Here is a 20,459-nt window from a genome sequence, read left to right on the forward strand (position 1 = left end):
GTTGTGAATTGATTGCAGCCAGCAGCTAAGCACTCCCACAGCCACTCACTCACTCCTCACCTCCCCCAGGCAGGACAGGGGAGGAAAGAGGAAGAGCAAAAGCAAGAAAACTCATAGGCCGCGATAAAGACAGTTTAGTCAGTAAAGGACCGCCATATGGGGTGCTATGAAGAAAGATAACTTCATCCTGACCAGATCCAGTACAGCCAGTCAGAACTGGCAGTTATGTGGCTCAGGCATGAACCATGTTAAAGGACTTGAAGCATCCGATGTTCCTATTTCTGGGTTACCTACTGGTCTAGCTTACCCTGGTTAGATAAGCTTGTGCAAATGCCAGATCTTTCTGTTCCCGCAGGGGATCTCTCTCCAGGATGTCTTCATCATACAAGAGGAGCAGCTTAGATGTATCTTTGCTAGCACGAGCCCGTCCCCTCTTATTTCTGGTTCTGTGGGAGCTCCTGCTCTTCCCAGGGGCTTTCATGTTTTCTCCTGTGAAGAAGCACAAAGCAAATTGTACAGGTACCTTTCATACATTCCTTGGGCTGGCAGACAACTACTTTTCTAGATCAATACTGCAATAGAAAAGTAGGTTTTCAGAGTTAGTGACGAGTTAACTGTTTACACTCTCCTGTAAGTGTATGAGCAATATACTTTTCTTAGTCAGGCTGGCTAACATATTTTAAATTTGCTGTTTATTTTTATAGCATCTGATAGGAAAAATCTCTGGATACAGCCACAAACCCATCCTAGCTATTCCTCAGCTAGCAATCTACTAAGAACTAATAGATACATCTACTGCATACCAGGAGCAAAAAAAATAAATCATAGTGAGTGAACAGAGATACGATATGAGCATCAGAGCTGGCTGTTAATGCTTGCAAATTATTCTTTTAGCTTATTATTTACATGAATAGAATTAACATCACAGATAAATAACTGGTGTCACATAATAGGGAATGATGTAGTGTACTAAGAGTTGCTACATCAAGATTTTTATGTCTTTAAGATTAGGACTCTGTTGGTCTAATGGGCTGAGGTCCACCTCGAAGTTCACTGCTCCAATTCACCTACCACTTGCTAGATTCTGTTAAGGTATTACTTTGTTTCATTTATTTTTCCCCAACATGACTTTATAACACAAAATTCAATTTAGCAAAGATTTGACTATTTAATACTGTTCTTATATAGGTATTGGGTATTAGCTGACACAAGCCACAAATCTTATGTCTGCAAATTTTTGAAGTATAAATGCATTACAATGGACTAAAGACACTCGGTTCATATACACAAGGGCTTCTATAGTAAGAACTGCTTTTATAGAATTGTGACTGTGTTGCAAAATTTAATTTCCAAATGGAAAGCATCACTAAGCTCAGATACGCCAAGTGAAATTAAACCAGATACAGTTTCCCCATTGTTTTGCTTTAATGCAGAGAGCAGCTCTATTTCCCCACGCCCTGTGTCAAAAGAAACCCACAGAACTTACCTGCTGGCATTCTGCGGGCTTCCAACTGCGGGGCCGCCTTTGTCAATGTGAAGGCAGATTTAGGTTCTTCTGATGTATCGCCACATATTTCATCATCTTTCTGTAAACTCTCTATTCCTTCCCCTTCCTCCTCCTCCTCTTCCTCAGGCTCAGAGTTCTCTTCCTGGGAATTCTCTTCTTCAGAATCTCCTTCTTGGCTTAAACGTCTCTCTGTTGCAAGCCAAGTAAGTTTTTCCATTGTCTCCTTAGAAAGAAACAACAAAAAAAAGTCACAATGTTTTCTTTTAGTGTTTGTTTTAACGTCATTCAGCAAGTAGCTCACTCCATTGTAATTCTAACAGCAAATTTCACAGATCAACATCTGACCAACTAGAGGATTCTACTGAAGGGACAGAATTCAACAACAACCAGAACTGCCTATTTTCATATCAAGCACAAAATTCAGTTTCAAAATCTGCCACTTATAAAAGCCTTAAGTTAGACGGGATTCCTTAATGATCACCTTAGTTCTTAAAGGCTTGCTCGAATTGCGATCTGGAAAATCATTTTCACTTAAAGTACTTCTTACTAAACAACAGCCTCAGTTGAGGAAGTCCTTGCAACTCAGCAGAATTTAAATCTGAATATTTGCAAGATATTCCTTTAGCTTGGACTTAAAATCTTCCCAGAAAAATGTGGTGTCCAATTTCTCTGTAAAACAGCACAATACCATGCTGTTATATAGTTAACAGTCCAGCTTTCCAATTGGATTGAAATTGTCATATGCCCTGACTCCACTAGGGTGTTTCAGCACACCAATATTTATCATTAGCAAGTTTTTTAAAATTTTGTTTGCTTTTACCTGAAGTTCTGGCACTGAAAGAATAGATTCTTCTGAGGCTGATGACATTTCTTCATCCTCATCTTGTGTAAAATCATCAAAGTCGTCTTCTTCCTCTTCTTCTGGTCCTTCTCTCTCTCCTCCAGCTTCAGGGCCAGCTGGTGTCCCAACAGACTGGCCATCTATACTAGACGAATCCTCTGGTCTTCCTAGTGGACTACTAAATTCTGCCTCAACATCTGCTGTATAAGAAAGATTCTTTGGAGACTCACTGCTTACTTGTGGTCCAGCAACAACACCTGCATCCATGTGCTGTTCTCCATGGGGAGACGTCTGCAAAGCCCGTCGTTCTTCTTCTCCCTTCTCGTCACACAAAGTATGCTCCTTTTTAATTTCTTTCAGGTCATTTGAACATGAACATGCAGCCTCCATGTTCAGCTCCTGGCTGAGATGTAGCATGAATTCCTCCTTCACTTTAGCACATAAAAGATCCCTCTTCTGTACTGGATTTACTTCCTTGGTAGCATCATTTGAATCTTCAGGCTCAATTTTCACTGTTTCATCTGGATCTTCTAAATGAGGCAAAAGGTCCACGCACAAGGGCTCTGAAGTGTTCTCATCTCCTTCTACCACCGTCCAGCTACAGCAGTCAGTCTTGTTTACCTTTTGCTGACTGCTGTTATTTGAAGTGGCAGGATTTGTACTACACTCCTTGGGTGAGACAGCAGAGCACGAAACGTACAACTCTGGGGGTTCAACCTTGGGCTCCACTGTGGGATAGATATTTTTGTTGTTTCCAGCAGGGCAGGAAGGAACCAGATTCAACTGTTCTTCATTTTCACCAACAGATGATGCAGATAGACTGACAGGGTTAGGAGAAACTATCAACGAAGGGATTGAAGAAGTCACTAGAGGCTGATTTAATGGACATGGGAAAGTGGATGGATTTACCAGTAAGGTTGTAACTGGAATAGCCTGAGTGCCTCTACCAACTGTTGTATTTATGGGCTGAATCATATTGCAACCATTGCCTATATTAACCACTTTCACTGTGGTAGCAGGTACAGTAAGGATGACAGGAGATGGCTGAATCAAAGGTGAAGTCTTTATCAGTGGGGCAGATTTTGTCCCTTTTTTCTTTTGGTATCCCTTACGAACACAAGGTTTGCGTATTTTTGCTCCAGCCAAAGCTGGCAACATCAGTTTTGGCTGAAAAGTTACTGGATTTGAGGACACTAGAGCTGGTGGTACAGCAGCTGAGAAAGCTTGTCTGGAGTCCGAATGCGAAGTGGAAAGCACATTCTGAAATTCCAAGCCATCCCCACTTCCTACCACTGCTGGAACATTCAAAGGCTGCACTCCCGGCACAGTCTGCATAACTGTAGCTGGCTGGATTAGCCGAGGAATCTGAACCATAACTTTGCTGGGAGGAGCTTCTGACTGGGATAGCTTCACAGTTTTCTGGATGTTAATAGTGTTGGAACTAGGCTGCAGACAAGGACTTGGTCGAATGAGGACAGGCTTCAGAGCTGAAGACCTCTGCCTCCTCCATGCTCTCCTAGAGAATCGATTGGCAAGGGGCTTTAGGGTCAGTACTAGTCCCTTTGGCATAAGTAGAGGGTATTTTTCATCATATTCTGTGTCTGAAGTTTCCTTTCCTGTCCCCAAAAAGACACCTTCTGCATCAGGTGAACCTGGCATCTCCCTGGCATCTTCTGCTAATTGCTTCAATTCCCCCTGAATGGAAGGCAAGCTTGCCTAAAGGGAACAAGAGTTTATTAGTCCCATCCATAGGCTATTTCTCTATTACCACCTTCAAACAGCACCATAGAAAGTGACAGACAGCAACTTGCTTCTATAAGTAAAGCATTTTTTATTTACTTTATTCTATTTACTTTATTCTACTGTATATTACTTTATATTCACAAGTTTTACGCCAAAGCCTTCAAAACAATCCGAGAGCCTCAAAGAAACAACAGAACTGAATTGCTTTATAAAGGTTCCTTTAGTAAATACAAGATTTTGCGGGAAGGAAGCTTCACTGTAACAATGAAATATAATAGGTGATTAAGAGAACTGGATTTTATGGCATCTGTGCCTAATTCTTTCCTCAGACAGAGTCCTCCTTGACTGACTCGCAGGCACAGTCACTATGCCTCCAACTTTGTCTTCCTTGTGCAAAGAATCTCAGAGAAAGAATCCGTACGAAGCATGAGACATTCAGGTATAACAAAAATAACATCCACACTGCAGGTGAAGATAACCTCAGAAAAACCCACCCCAAACCCCCAGATTTCTTATTTCCTCTTAGATGGTGAGGTTTTAAGGGGGAAGAACATGCCCTCGCTCACAGCTGTAATACAGTGGGAAGGAAGGCAACACCACTAACCATAAGGCAAGGGTCAGACTACGTTGATTAACAAATTAACAAAGCTAAATAATGAAATCAACACATCAAACCAGAGACATCAGAAATACACCCATGTAGCAAAACAAGGATGTGACAACAAACACTGTATGTCCATGATAACTTCAATCATGTACTGCAGCTGGGCAGCCAAGCATCAAGAGTAGCGTATAATACTTCAGGTTGCTAAGTAGCAGTGTTCTAGCTACATTTACTAGCTAGACTCAGAGTAACACAGGCTCCCACACAATACAATCTGACTACCTTTTGACTTCAGAGCTGTAGGCTAACCAAACAACTCACTCTGGACCTATGCTGTAAAAACAAACAAACACCACCCCCCAAAAAACCCCAAACCCAAACCCGAAGAAATCAACCAAACAACAATAACAAAAACCCCCTATGCTGGATGAAGAATAGCAGAAACTACCTTTAGCCAAAATGGCAGGCGATGTTCTTCTCTCTCCACAGGTGGCTTCCACTCGTTAGGCTGGATTTCCTCACAGCACTTGAACAGAATGGGCAACTGTTTTGTCTTTTTATAGTACTATGTGGAGACAGGAGAGAATGCAAGACAAGATGACTGTGGTCAGATCACCTGTCTAACAACTGCTGGGATGTAGGATGAGGATTGTGATCTGTAAAAGTGTTCATGTATAAAGCGATTCTCATCACTACTACTTCAATAAAGTACTACCCACAGAAACATTAAAAAAGAATAATAAGGCTGAACAAGAGCTCATTGCCATCTTGGTTCCTCTCGAAAGAGAGCATGACATTCTAGCAGACATGCAGGTGTACTTGCTTCAAGTGTTTCTGGCTCTTAAACTCTCTTCAGCAGTGGCCATTAGCTTACAGGATAGGATATTTGGCCAGCTGGACCTTCAGCCTGACTGAAGAGACCACTTTTGTTTAAGCTTCACTACTCAAAGTTTATTTGTATGAATTTGTCAGGATTACTGAAGCCACAGTTTTACTAGGACTGTCTGCAAATGCTGGGCTCTAAAAGAGTCAAAATAGTAATACAAGTACTTGCAAAGTACAGAGGATAAGGTCTTTTTGAAGAAATCCTCATTGCTAATAAAATGATGAAATTTTCTTTTAAGCATCAGCACATAGACAAAAAGGTCCTTGGAACAAACAGCACATCTCTTCTTGTATAACAAACACCAACCAGACACACAAATCTGAAAAATACCAAACCACAATCTGAATGTATCACTTACTCTGATGATATTATCAGGGGCTCGATTCATATTGAGATTCTTGATTCGTACTGTAAGCTGGTGGGCAGTTTTTGTTGGCAAGAGATACTTGCTGATCAAAGGCTTTGGAAACTCTGTGCCTTCAAAATGTTTCAAACCTAAAGCTAATAAACTGAAGAAGGAAGGAAGGGGGCGGGGGGGGGGGAGATAAAAAGTCTTTTAGACAGTACGACAGATTACTATTTGGATGTGCTGTTGCACAATACACAGATATCCCAAAAGTCTGCATGCTAGAAATTCTCCTTAACAAAGAAGTCTCATTTGTATGCATTTTATTCAATAATTCTAAGCACCTACTTGTCCTCTGCCTTGGTGAAGATAATCTTGTCCCGGGGAGGGTTTGCTTTCAAGGAACATATTGGCAGTAGCTCTGGGTACATAAAGACTCTCCTTGTTGCCAAAATCCATGCCACTTGCTTTGGCAAACATGGAAATTCATTGGCTGTGAAAAGAATTAACAGGTAAGGATAGACATATACATGGACAAATAATGTTTTTCACAACTGACTTCTTGAAAACATTGTTTCTTTTACTCCCTTCACTGCAAAAAGAGAGAGACTTTCTCCCTGGTTTTTAGAATTCGCATATTTCCTAGTTTTTGCCCTTAAGTTTACACTGCAAAAGGTAAAATTACCTTCCCCTTCCATCTTTTCTTTTGCTCTATAATGAAAAAGCCCTTGTAAAAAGCTCTGTGTACTTCAAGTCAGTTCACTCTCTAAGTACCAGAAAAATCACAAACCAAATATTTGAAGCCAACAGTATTTTTTTATATAAAATACTCCAATGAAGGGAATATTTCCTTGATGTGTGTTAACCAACACATTTGGAACAATTATTTCTAGTTTCATAGTTTCTTGATGGATTTCTGCAGCTTAGATCATCATCCGCAGAACAATTAATGGCAGGATTATGATGTCAAACAAAAGTCAAGAGCTCATATAACATGCTTTACTGTATTTCAAGTTTAAGAACCAAGAAGGCAGTCAATAAAGTAGATGGTTTTATCGAAAAATACCTCACAAAATTAAAAAAAAAAAATATTCATTCCAAACAGCAGTCTGAACCATATCTCATTTGGAAGGTGCACAGCATGAAATAACTCCTGCTGTAAATGCTTTCCCACCTCTTGTCCCTTCAAATACATACCACTCTTCTTCACAGCTTTGCGAGGGCTCCAGTCAACTTGGACTTGGGCATGAAAGTCTTCAATGAGCTGCAGTGCTCCCTTCAAGTTACATGGCTGGAACATTGTTTGAAATTTAGGATTGAACGACTGACGAAGGAGTGCAGAGCTTCGAGCAAAGTTACCAAGTTCACTCTGTGAAGTCAAACAGAAGAAGATAAAAGAACATGCTTTCAAGTGGAAGTTAAAGAACAAGTACATGTAATGCAATAATGCAAAAAATAAAAGCTGGTGAAGTGACAGGCATAAAAAAAAAAGAAAAAGCAGAGTGTCACAGGTCTTATTTTTGAGCATTACAAATCTAGGAACAACCAGAGGATTTTTTTTTTTTTTTTTTTTAATTTCCCCACTTTCCAGAACCTTTCAACATCACAGAATGTTCACTAATTACAGAAGCTGTATTTTTTGAACTTTGCTTTCAGTATTTCAAAGAAAGCAATAAAAACCATACAAAGTCATGCCAATTCAAAGCACTGTTATTAGTCAGCACAATGTGAATTATTTCTCTACTGAGAAATTTTCATACTGAGCATGTTCATAGTAGGCTAACAACATCATTCCCTTACTGAGTGGTAATCTCTATGTTTAATGGGATCAATTAAATAAATTAAGCTCTCTAAAATCTCTCCAGTGACCAGCAGTCATTAAAATTCATGTAGCTCTGATTTTAAACATATCCTTACCAAAAACATCCTGGTAGTACTGGCCTCTGAACTTAAAGCAGGGTTGGAACTTGCAAGAAGATGGATTTGAGTCAGAAGCTGAACGTGCTTGAAGAATAAAATCAGACAAATGGTTTTTTTCAGTGTATCAGAAATCCAAGAAACTGGAAAGCATAAGTACAGAGGCACAAGAAATATCTCCTGAGCACCCCAAAAAAAAAAAAAAAAATCACATTCTGACTTCAAAAAAATCTTTTAAGCAATAGAAAACTGAGGGGAAAATTCCACTGCCAGGAAGTTTATTACACAGATTTTGAACACATCATCTGTTTAAGTCTTAGGGCAGTGTCCTGGTTTTGGCTGGGATAGAGTTAATTTTCTCTCTAGTAGCCAGTATAGTGTTATGTCTTGTATTCAGTATTAAAAATGTTGGTAACACACTGATGTTTTCAGTTATTGCTAAGTAGTGTTTAGTCTAAAGTCAAGGATTTTTCAGCTTCTCCTGCTCAGCCAGCAAGAAGGCTGGAGGGGTACAAGAAGCTGGGAGGGGACACAGCCAAGACAGCTGACCCAAACCAAAAGGGGTATTCCATACCATGTGACATCATGCCCAGTATATAAACTGGGGGGGGGTTGGCCTGGGGGGGATTGCTGCTCAGGAACTAACTGGGCATCGGTCAGCAAGTGGTGAGCAATTGCATTGTGCATCACTTGGTTTTTATATTCCAATCCTTTTATTAGCATTGTCATTTTATTATTGTTATTATTATCATGATTAGTTTCTTCCTTTTTGTTCTATTAAACTGTTCTTATCTCAACCCACAATTTTTTACCTTTTTCCTCCCAATTCTCTCCCCCATCCCACTGGGTGGTGGGGGGGTGAGTGAGCAGCTGCGTGAAGCTTAGCTGCTGGCTGGGGTTAAACCATGACAAGCAGTTTCCTAGCTTTTGTGCCAAAGTCTCATACCATAAGGATCAATATGGAAAGGATGTTTTTTTCTAATTAAATACTGAAGTATTTCTTCAGAAACAATGACTTCAGCTATCAGAACTCCCCATATGCACACAAACACCATACATCTTGCTTTGCAGCTGAAAAATTAAAAAGGTCATTTACTCTACATGTCTAATGCAAGATCCATTTCTTTATCTTGTGTTTGAGAAGTCTGTGTCCTTCCCTTGCTGCCACATACCAAGACATGACACTGTATAAGGCATGCAGAATAATAAACGACTATGTATCAAGTTCACACAAAAACAGCACACTTTGTCCTCATGAGATCAAGCTAACAGTAAGTTTCAAGTATTGAGAAGTCCTCTTGAACTTTGTATGGACATGGAAAAAAATTCTTTAAGTACCGCTTCTCATCTATGCTGCTGACAGCTTTTAAAATGTTCAAACTGAATTTCTACAGTTTTGCTTGGTGGGAGGAGGAAAAAAAGAACCCAAACTACATCAAGAGTAATATTCTCAGAAAGTAGTAAAGGAGTTGGTGAAAACAGAGGATTTTGACAGATTACAGTCAGAATTCAAACAAGGCCAAGGCAGCTCTCTCACATGAGAACAATACAGATGCCAAGAAATAAGCTCTACTTTGCACATTCAATTCGAACTGTCTTTCAGTGTGGAATCAGGTATGTAAGTATCACGTATTAAAGCTCCAGCTTCAAATGTAGCTTATTCAATTAATTTCTTTAAGGAAGCATGCTGAAGTGCTTGCTGTACCATTGGCTTTCCCCAGCCCCCGCAGTATACAGCAAATACTCATTAGGTCAGACCAGATAACATTTTATTACCTGCTGCATTTGCTGCTGGAGCCTCTTTCTTTGCATACTGTCCAGAACAAGGCTCTGGAGAGGCTTCTCATTTTGAGGTTTTGATTTTTCTATCTCTTGTGGTGGCTTGATAGAGGACTTTTTCATTCTCAACTGTTCAAGTTGTTCCTTCACTGTCCGGTGTTGTTCATTCAGTAAATTGGCCAGAGGCTCTTCAAATCTGTTTGAGATCAGGCAGACGGAAATATAATAACCATATGATTTAATAACTATTCACATTTATTTAGAATATTTTACTCTGTATTTGGGTGCACAGCTTAAGAACTATAAACCCTGTACTACTCAACACTTCCGACAGTATACTTCAACTTGAAAAAGTTATTTACACAGTTGGCTTATGTATAAATATTTTCATCTACCACAGCACTGTTGTAGTTCTGGGATGCAATGCTTCAACTGTTTATTCCAAGGACAGTTAACAGTCTTGTCCACCATTCCCAATCACATCTCATGCGAGTTCCACTCAAGTGCTCAGATACTCTCAGCAATCAGGATCTAGGATGATCTAGAATACATTAGAACCAATCTTATTTAACTTATATCATCAGGCAAGGTCTGAACCCAAGGTATTATGGGAGGCATTTTACCATGAGGGTCTCCAGAAAGACCCCACACCAACTCAAATGCTGTTACTTAAAAAAACAAATTAAGTATTACCTAGCTTTATGCAGAGTACTATACTAGACATCTGCTGATACTATAGTAGGAGCTACTCCTGTAGCAGAAAAGAGGATGTACATATAACTGTCCTTTCAAAAACAGCTTCAGCTATCCCCTGCTTTATGACAGATTTTGTCTATTTTAGCTACACCAGTTAATATTCTGATTTCTGCTAGTTATTAGCTTCACTTCTGTAACAGGCCTGAACTTAGTTATAGGTAAAGTTGTTCCACAATGCTTCTAATGCAAGGTATCACAAAACCAACAATAAACGTAGCAAATCAATATTTTGCCACAAAACAACTTTAAGAATCCTGTATACAGATAAAACTGGGGAAGAAACAACTGGGAGAACTGCCATGGAAGAAAAATGAATACAACTAGCCATTAGCAAAGACAAATGCATACAAATAATAGGAGAGAGCATAAAGTTTCCTTGCTTTTAGTCTGTAGCTGGTTTAAGAATTGCTGTGCTCCCCTCTGGTACTGCTCATCCCAGAGAGAGTATCAAAAAAACTCCAGCCTTCATTTTAGCTCCTTTCCCAAACAGATACAGCTTGATCTTGAGCTGATCTGCCCCATAAACAAGGAGACACCATTTGTACCACAGTTCACCTTCAGCCAATTTTTGTAATTAGTTAGAGTGGTATTATTACCTAGAAAGAAACGCTTTAGACCCTTTCCTCTTCAAGGCATTGTTTCAAGTACAACCCATACCAAAAATCATCAAAAGCCAATTTTGAAACTATAGTCATTTCAGACCGAGGCCCCAGGTATCTTATGCAGTCTTTTTCCTTAGAAAAGGCCACCATTACATCTAAGCTATTTACTTAAAAGGTGACACACTTGGTCAAACCAGCTCCTCAAACATTTCTGGTCATCAAAAAAAAAATGTGAGGGCAGTAAATGACCTTTACTCCTTCTGCTTAACAGTAAAAAAAAATTTAAAAATTTTAAAAAGACAAGAAAACTATTATTTTTCTGAAATTATTTCAGAACACTACACCCACCACCACAGTGTAAAGCACCAAGAATTAAGAGAGCTAGAGTGGCTACCACTTTGAGGTTGGGACCTTCTTTGCACAGGTCCTACATAGCTTTGATCACATATGCAGCAACATCCCAGTATCCACAGTTTCTCTACCCGTTGCTATGAAGTATCATTGCCAGTCATGCAATATCCTGCTCCACTAACTACTGTTAGTTTAACAGCTGAAGTAAGTGACTTAGCAAGTAGTGAAGCAATTTTTTCAGAAGAATTTAGTCTAATAAAGGGGGGACATGTGGACAGACTTGAGAAATAAACACAATTTAAATACACAGGGACAGTACATATAGCATGGAGATTAAGGCAGCAGGAACAGAATCCTCCACTAGAGATACCGGCTTGTTGGAACAGATCACCATTCTGAAAGACCTCTGCTGTTTTCAGCTATGATACAGAACAGCCAGCACCAATCTTTTAGTGCAGACATTCTTCCTGTCTCTTTCTGAACAGTTACATTTTCATTGTTATCGTCATCTTCTTCAGATGCACCACAATCAGTAAAGTCAAAGGTGACAGACAGAAAAAAGAGGGTCAAGTTAAGTGTTCAATCTCATAAATAAAAATGGCTCTGAGCTTTCAAAACAGCGGCCTGTGCTGAAAAGGCATTATCTCTTCGGTGGGTGGCATGGTACAGCTGCAGGTAACCATAGGCTTTTTATCACAACAGAGTTGTTATTATTTTTTTAATTTTACGACCATAACCAAATGATCCTACCTAAGTGCCTGTGGTGTATTAAAATTTGGCCGTGACTCTGTAACATTTTCATCATCTTCTGGACCTTCATCTTCCATGTTTGAGAAACCCATCTCGTCCTGAAACTGACAGCAAACATGTAGCAACAGTCAGGAATAGAAAGCTCAAGTAGTATATTTACCTAATAAAGATCATGATGATCCTCTTAGCATAGACATTGATCTCTGCAGGGACTTAAGGAACTTCCTATATATGTTCCTTCCCAAGGCTAAAAATTACACTTTTATGGTAGGGCCCTTTGCACATAGCCAGCACTAAGCATCTTACAGAGACCACCCCTTTACAGCTTTAGAGATTTCATGTCAGATCTGAGAAAGATCTATTCTTCAGTGCTATACCAAATTTATCACTTACTGTCTCAAACAGCTCCTCCATCAGTTCATTCACCTCCTTTTCTGCAAGTAAAATTAAAAAGTTGTATGAAGATTCCTTTTCCAAGAAACACTTAGCAATTCTGTCATAATATCAAGTCATTTAAGGAATCTCTCTTGCAAAGAGAGGATCAAAAAGAAAAGGCCCCTGATATTATATTCCTTTTTAATGCTGGGCCCCGAAAAACTTCAGCTGAGACTGTTCTGATTCAAAAATGTCATATAAAAACTAATTTTCAGAATTAAATTTAAAGTTATGTTAACCTGTAATAAGGCCTAAACCAAGATGAAAAGTGGTATGTTCTATAGTAGTTCTATAGAACTAACACAAAGATTGTAAGGACTTGGAGAAAATTTAATTACACTCGGCAAGCATTCAATTCTGAATTGGCTGAAGCTTTATGAAAGACTGTACTATCACGTAAGTATTATTCTTCATTCTTTCTATGGAATAAAGTTGCATCTGATAGCACAGCAGCTCTGGCTAGATCCTTTCATGTATTCACAGAATGCCAGCTTTGCATGGAAAAGCTGTTCAAGTCAGTATGCAGATTTTTTTTAATTAGCCTACACTGCAAAATCTTTGCAACAGAACGCTCACTTTTCAAAATGAATTACTAATCCTAGCAAGAAAGGAGGCGAGATTTCCAAAAGACTTACTGGTAATTCTCACAGCACGATCATTTCTGAAGTCTTCTGTATCTGGTTCATCCAGATCTTCCAGGAAGTTGTACTCAGGGTCATCATCATCATCTGCTTCATCTAGTAAGAAGCATGTTTTGAAATGTGATTACCCTGCCCCAAGACCAACCAACTGCTAGGAGCAGAAGCACCTGATTTACTGTCTAACCTGGCACAAAGAGGGCTAGGATTACTGCTTGAAATTAACTGTATGATCCTTTTTATGGAAGCAGTATCAAGCCCATCCTCTCTTCAAACTGAGCTACTTGCATCCTCATTTGTAGCCATTCCCATTTAGAAAAGCTGGATTTCTTCTCTGTGACCTGAGTTACAGCTAATTTAGAAAGAGTGAAGTAGTATTATTTCAATGTGTTTTATATTCAATTTGCACAACTGCATGCAACCAGTAAATTCAGGACAAAACAAAGTCAAGTCCCAAAGCTTGTTCTTTTTTCTTCTCAAAGAACAAAATAGTTGTTTTTACCAAAACAAGTCATGTCCCTACCAAGGAGCATGACACACTCAGGTGCAGGTGTAGCAACACTGCCAGCTTCATGACACAGCACAATGGATTAAGGGCTGGAACACATAACTTTCATTTATGGTTGCCAGTTACTGCATGTGCTGGCTAGTAAATATTTACAAGTGAGACAGACACCTAAAGTTTAAAAACCCTCACAAATGTCCATGGAGAAGATGAGGAAAGCTGATGGCATGCAAAACACATGCATATTACTAAATGAGATAATGGCTGCAGCCAAGAACACCACATAGAAAGAAAAAACTCCAGGCTTTCAATGTAACCCCCAATTCTGGTGAACACAACAACAAAACATCCATCATATACCTTCATTCTCCACATCGTCATTCATGAGTCCTCCAAGCCACCTTTTCCATTCTTCATCATCTGCAGTATTGGGATCATACATATCAGGTGTGATATCTGGGGCTCGGAGCTCAGCCTCCAGCTGACCAAGAGGAACATCCTTCAGTGGTCTCTTAGATCGGGTTCGGAAGGCAATGAGGCTGTCTTCCAGAGACTGAAATGTGAAAGAAAGGCACAATGGAGTTAGGACGACTCTGCTTTTCTCAGTTTCTCCAGCAGCAGGGTTTTCAGCCCAGCCAAAAAAGTCCAATACCAAAATATTAGATTCCTGCCACAAAGAATCATTTACTTTGGTAGTCCAAGAAAGCTAAACTTTCATTACTCTCACTATTAAACAGCTATTGTTTATAAATACATTACTGTTCATTTATCTCATGCCAAACTCTTTATCTGCTACCGAGGAAGCAATCTCCACTTGCAATATTTGATTCTTTCATGTATGTTTTACACTGTTTGCCCTCTTCACTATCTGAAATTGATCTTGAGCAGCAGCACAGGACTGTCTCTTCAGGCTCCTCACCCTTGCACAGCAACACAGATCAGTAATATTTTTCTCATTATTAATATAAAACAGTGGTTCTCTTTACAACCAAGCTTCCTCAGGTGTTAACAGTATACTTGCCTGCAAAACACAACTAAGCTGACAGGATATCTTTCAAAATGAAAACTATTTTAATTAGTCATGTAAATGTCACAGAAGTACATTTAACAGTCAAAACAATGGCAGTGAGAGACTTCTGAGCATAAACAGAAAGTGCAGTTATGATACAAGAAACTAAAAGTATACAACACTTTACTAAACAGGTACCTCTATTCTCTCACAAAGCTAGGGTCTTAAAACTATGGAGACTCAACTTATTATTTAAAGTTATAAAAAGAGAGCAGAATGAAGTAAAAGTAATAGCAGAGAACACCAGAAAGCTACCTCCTTTCTAACAAATTCTACCCAAACTAAAACCACACTATTTATAGCATCCCCCAAAACACTACCTGGTAAGAATCCATGCATACTGGGCTTGAAGCCAATTCTTCATCCACTGCATGCAGCTTCTCCATGAAAGTGCTGTCTTTGTTTTGCTTTGGTTTAGGAGGTGGTGGAGGTCCCATGGGAACTACTTCAGCACTAATATGTCTAACAACAGGCGTAGTAACCTTCTCCATCTAATTAAAAAGGCCTTTGTGTTAAAAGGTTTTATTTAGAACATAAATTTCCAAGGACAGAGTAAGTCTCTTTTTCTGCTTGACCAGAGTCTAGCACAATAGAAATGAGAGAAATCCTTCACAGAAGGAAATGGATTCTTCATATTAGACTCACTTTGATTTTCAGAAAGTGCAAATAAATTTACCATTCAAAAGATTTGCAGGAAAGGAGACCATTTGGAAGATTTGGGTATCAGTCTCAATATTACTAGAGTTGATAAACCTGAATGCTAGTAATTGTGGCACACTCCCAACCCTCCCAAAAACAAATGCATGGTGAGTAGAACGTGGAAATATCAATACATTATTGTTCCTTCACTGATTCCAGTGTCAGTGGTCAGTTTTCACAGTCACTTTCTCATTCTTGTCTGCTGATACTCGGCTCTTATCACACTGCACATACTCCTTCCACTGATTTGACGGTGCATACAGTCACCACAAATATCTTTATGCTTTTATCAAAATCAATTTCTCCTCCTAAGCCAAGCACAGAAAGCAATTCTCCTGCACTCCTCTCAAAAATAATGAGAAAAATAATTGTTATCTGAAGAGCCGATAGTTTCCATTGCCAGTGCTTTTTTAGGTACTCGTGTTTATTTTAGACTAAGCTCTTTCTGCAAGGGTTGCACTCACTGCTTATGCAAGAACCATTGCAGTGGGACCCTAGAGCCACATAACACCTGTAATGTCGCCACAACTTTAAGCAATAATATGTATTCTTGCTTTTGCATTAATAATTTAGGAATAATGACTGAAAGTTGTTTCTAAAGAAAGCAAAAACTCTCTTGCAAATTTACCTCACAGAGCATCCCTCCCTCTTCATCAGATGATCGCCTTGTCCTAGATCGTTTTGCTCCCCGAGGAGAAGAAGCAGTGCTCTCTACATCACTTTCCAGCAAGCTCTATAGCGCAAAAGACGCAGAATGGAATCAATCAATCATGCCACAATCAAACACTGCTTCAACTAATATTCCAAAGACTCTTTTTTAGCCAAATGAATAATATAGCATTGAAGAAAGATTACTAGAAGGCCCGGGATGACTTACCAGTTTTCATGTGTTAAAATAAAGAGAGCATTCTACTGCCTCAAACATGCAGACAACTCCATGCTGAACAGAACAAATCTTTGTACAAGTTGCTTTTACCTCTTCTGCAGTCTCATCCTCATCCTCATCATCAGGCTGGTATTCTTCATCAGATGAATCATCTTCCTCAAGAGGAATGTCCACAAACTGAGGAGGCTGCAACAGAACAGAAGAAAGGTGACAACTTTTTACAGGCAAGATAAAGAGTTACACTCTAATGGTGCACTACTGGATCAAAGATTTCTAACTGAGGAAATATCCTGAAGCTCAGAACGGAAGGAGACTACTGAAAAAGTCTGACGAAAACAAAGAAATTACTAAAGACTGGTAAAGCAAAGTGCTTTGAAAATGTGCAAGAACGGGCACAAATGATTTAGCATTTATATGATGGAAACACTGCTTGAGCAGACACCATCTCAATGACATGTTTCTAGTACTGGAATGGCCATTCACTCCTGCTACACTGCTGAATCCTGCCTACACCTAGATAACAAATCTTTTGGAGCAGGCAGAGCTCAGGAAAAAAAAAAAAAAGATCCAGGCTGTATTTCCAGGCAGTCCTACAGCGTATAAAACAGTCCCAGGGAGGAACACCTTGAAGCAACAGGCCTGGGCAGTGGCATTCACTATCAGGAATTTCATCCAGGTAGAGGCTGCTGCAGTACCAACATGGGAAGCTGGACCACCCAGCAGAAAAGACATCCTTATGGCATGTCATCACCTCATCATGTTCTGTCTTCCCCTGAAGGCAGCTCTTTTGGGCCCTCTGTGCACCTGCTGCTATGTTAACTGCCTTATCATGCCTTGCATACCCTGTTTGCAATGCTCCTGGTCACCAATACTCCCAATGTGCTAGACATGAGCCTGCTTCACCCCTCCAAAAGATTCCTTGCTCAGCAGGGTGCCTTTAGTATGTTCTCCGATTTCCCAGCCGTAGTTCACTTACCTTCACCTCATTCGCCTTCTTAATTGGAGAAATATTCCATGTTGGAATCACCTAAAGATAGCAGAAACAATTCAACTGTCTCTGAAAAGCACGATGTTGCACAGCTTAGACAATCTATTAAATCAAATGAGTACTTGATCTTGAGGCCTTGTTCTCTAAAGTAGCCAAGTAACAACAGACTTCAGACAAAGGCTTTCTAAACTTCCCATGTGATCCCTACAGGCAATAACTTCAGTGTAATAGATGCTGTCGATTCGCTCCATTTTCTAACTCTGACCTGGTTCTATTCTGCTCATCTAAAATTAATTCTTTTTTACATTGCTTTAACTTATTTTTTCATTTTAAGAATGAATCACTTAAAAGCACACTATACACTTCTTTAGAAGACCCACACTCAAAACCATTCAGGTAGGGGGAGGATACAATAGTAAAAACAGATGACATACATACCACTCCTTTCTCCACAACTTCCTTCAGTTTGGAACGAGTCATTTTGGGCTCCTGAGAGTTTAAAACAAGACAACAGCAGCCTATTCAGCTATTTTCCTTAACTGCAAACTTTTCCCCAGCAACTCTTTACTACAAGACTTTTCTCTTTTTTTAAATTCACTACCTTTTAGACATGATCAGAGCGACATCAAAAATAGCCCCTCATAATTCTGTTTCATAATTTACACTCATACACAGACGCTACTCACTTCATCCAGGTGGCAAATCTGGTAACGAAACGTAAATTATGGTACTACCTATTCTACCTGTTCTCTCCATATCACGTCATGGACCAAGAAGATAAGACTGGTGAAGGTATCGTGCATTTGGAAGAACTGAAAAACCAAACCGAAAAAGCTTTTTACTTACAAACAGAGGTATATCTTCTGTCTCACTGATGGCTGCTTTCATCATAGCAACAACATGCTCATTTGTGATCACTTCCTACAGGAACACACAAAAAAGTATCCCTTACATTCTGTTTGTTAAAAAGAAACAGACTTAAATTTAAAATAAACTAGTTGGAAACATGATGGAGAAATATTCAGTGTATGATATACTTTGTAATTATGTTATAATAAAAAAGATTGTTCAGTCACTGGACAAGAAAATATAAAGTAAACAGTGATAAAAATATTTGCATTACATTCTCTGTGAATGCTTCACAGAATAAATTTCCAGCAGAAGGAAAGAAAATAGTCGAAACAAAAGCCCACACCAGTTTCCCTTCCCTTGTGTCATGTAATCAGTAAAATGAGATGATCCCAGCCACATGAGAAATGCTGCTATGAAGCTACAATAGAAAACTTAAATCCTTAAGCACTCACAGGCTTCCAAAAAAGGGTCTAATTATCTAGAGAAAGTATGTAATAATCTACTCTTTGAAACATTGTGCTAGATCATTTCAGAAAACATTGTATATTTTTAGAAGAAATAGGGGAAGCCAGAAGAGACCCAGTATCCGTGACTACAATTTCTGAATGCCACCATAAGGTTCCAGGGAAGGTAGGTGACTGTGAGATATTTATAGTCCTTCCAAAGTGCCACGTGACAGAGAAAGGCATTAATTCATGGCACTTGCACAAAATCAGCTGGTGAATCTTCCCAAAAGAATCATGGCAGTCTCCAGTTTGTTTGCCACACGGATGGCAAAAAGGAAAAATATCTGAGGTTACCTGGATTAGACTAGCTGCCTGGGCACAATTTTTGATCCTGTGGGAAAATACCTATATTGCTCTCCAGACCCTGCTCATGGGATAAAATGAAATCTACACCTAATATAGGTGTAGAATTAGTGTCATTACACAGCTGTGACACCACAGATATTCTTTTTGCAGTTCCTTTCTAACTGGAAGTTGTGTGGTGGACTAAAAGGTTGGTTGGGGTAATTAACTAAGAGCAATACATTTCTGTCAGCACCACTAGAATTCCATCAGGACTTCATCATGAAACAGTTCACTCAAAACAAGAAACAGTGAGTTCACAGTCTACATCTCCTCAACCGGAACCAGAAGTATTACTTCTTGAAGAACCACTTCAATTACTCCTGCTACTGCTATTACAGTACAGTAAAACAGACCCATTTGCTATTGTAAATAAATGGTCGTGAGGGATCAATACCTACTAACAAAGCCAGGTCCAGGTAACTTATACATATGCCATGTGATTCTCTCTTTATAGCTTTTTATAGGAGAGATTAGGAGATGTGTGCCTACCCAGTCTTCCTTGTTCGTGAAATCAAGTGCTACCATTAGCACTATACTCAAGTCTAGACTGCACTTTCTTAAAAAGCTGGGCACTTCTCCGTTCCCTGTCATAGCCCCACCGCACTCACATGCAGGATGTTTCGCACGTTGACAACTGTCAGGTTATGTTGTTTAGCTCCATCTTCTAAGGTGCGATCAAGAGTATCATCTAGCTTGATGTCACAAGATAAAGATCCCTCCTCTTCCTGACTTTTCCCTTCTCTTTTCCGTTTGGTTGCCTTCCTCCTTCTCTTCCTTCTCTCAATATCCTCTCCATCTTGCTCCTCTGAAAATTAACAAAAATGGAATCTAAAAATTCAGATACTTCACATCCAGCACATTCTGACAGTATAAGTTTAAAAAAAAAAAAAGCCAGAATTCTGCAAATACTGAAGTGGCAGCAGCTTTCCAACAGCTGATAAGGAGATCATCCAAATGGAAATGGCCATAAGAACTAGAAAGTCTTCTGAATGATGGGTTCAAATTCTGCAGGACCCAAGTGAGTCACATTAGTCAAGCAAATAAAGGTTATGTATTTGCCATGTCTACTAGCTGCTTTTACAGAATGGTCTCAGCAGCCTTTTTATGCCTTTTCCAGAAGGAAGTGTTTTAAGTATGCCATCAAGATTAAAACAGTTGCAAATCTCCAGGCACCATACAGCAAGAGCAGATTAGTTTCCAGGACTTAGTGTTTCCCAAGTGGCACTTTTTTTCTGACTCGGGGAAATAAAAGAATCATAGCCTCCTCTGAAGGAAAGCAGTATTTTTAAGTAAGTGAAAATTGCAGAGATCAGCTCCAGCAAGTTTCACTTGGATACCTGTAGTTTATTTAGCCACTGATTTAGAGAGCGCAGGATGGAAACTTCAAAGAACGTTGCACCTAAACAGCCCCTGCTATGGTGTACACAATTCCAGAATTCTGCATCTACTGTATC

The 20,459-nt window shown here is 39.4% G+C and overlaps 1 protein-coding gene across 5 annotated transcripts in view; it reads right to left on the bottom strand.

Moving 5' to 3' along the window:
• The window catches only part of LOC104325534 (GON-4-like protein), a 31,308-nt gene that overhangs the window by 7,660 nt on the left and 3,189 nt on the right, over positions 1–20,459 (bottom strand). For all 5 annotated transcript variants that reach the window (XM_069794440.1, XM_069794438.1, XM_069794439.1 and 2 more), the window contains exons 4-23: positions 19,614–19,810; positions 18,149–18,223; positions 17,741–17,791; positions 17,291–17,341; positions 16,405–16,500; positions 16,057–16,161; positions 15,050–15,220; positions 14,021–14,213; positions 13,153–13,254; positions 12,476–12,516; positions 12,083–12,186; positions 9,621–9,819; positions 7,845–7,931; positions 7,125–7,296; positions 6,276–6,420; positions 5,940–6,090; positions 5,144–5,260; positions 2,328–4,064; positions 1,487–1,730; positions 308–489 (exon numbers count right to left, since the gene is read on the bottom strand). In XM_069794440.1, coding sequence (XP_069650541.1) covers positions 308–489; positions 1,487–1,730; positions 2,328–4,064; positions 5,144–5,260; positions 5,940–6,090; positions 6,276–6,420; positions 7,125–7,296; positions 7,845–7,931; positions 9,621–9,819; positions 12,083–12,186; positions 12,476–12,516; positions 13,153–13,254; positions 14,021–14,213; positions 15,050–15,220; positions 16,057–16,161; positions 16,405–16,500; positions 17,291–17,341; positions 17,741–17,791; positions 18,149–18,223; positions 19,614–19,810 — 4,220 coding nt within the window. The remainder of the gene's footprint in view (positions 1–307; positions 490–1,486; positions 1,731–2,327; positions 4,065–5,143; positions 5,261–5,939; positions 6,091–6,275; positions 6,421–7,124; positions 7,297–7,844; positions 7,932–9,620; positions 9,820–12,082; positions 12,187–12,475; positions 12,517–13,152; positions 13,255–14,020; positions 14,214–15,049; positions 15,221–16,056; positions 16,162–16,404; positions 16,501–17,290; positions 17,342–17,740; positions 17,792–18,148; positions 18,224–19,613; positions 19,811–20,459) is intronic.

The sequence above is a fragment of the Haliaeetus albicilla genome, chromosome 10 (assembly GCF_947461875.1).
Source record: "Haliaeetus albicilla chromosome 10, bHalAlb1.1, whole genome shotgun sequence".
Taxonomy (NCBI): domain Eukaryota; kingdom Metazoa; phylum Chordata; class Aves; order Accipitriformes; family Accipitridae; genus Haliaeetus; species Haliaeetus albicilla.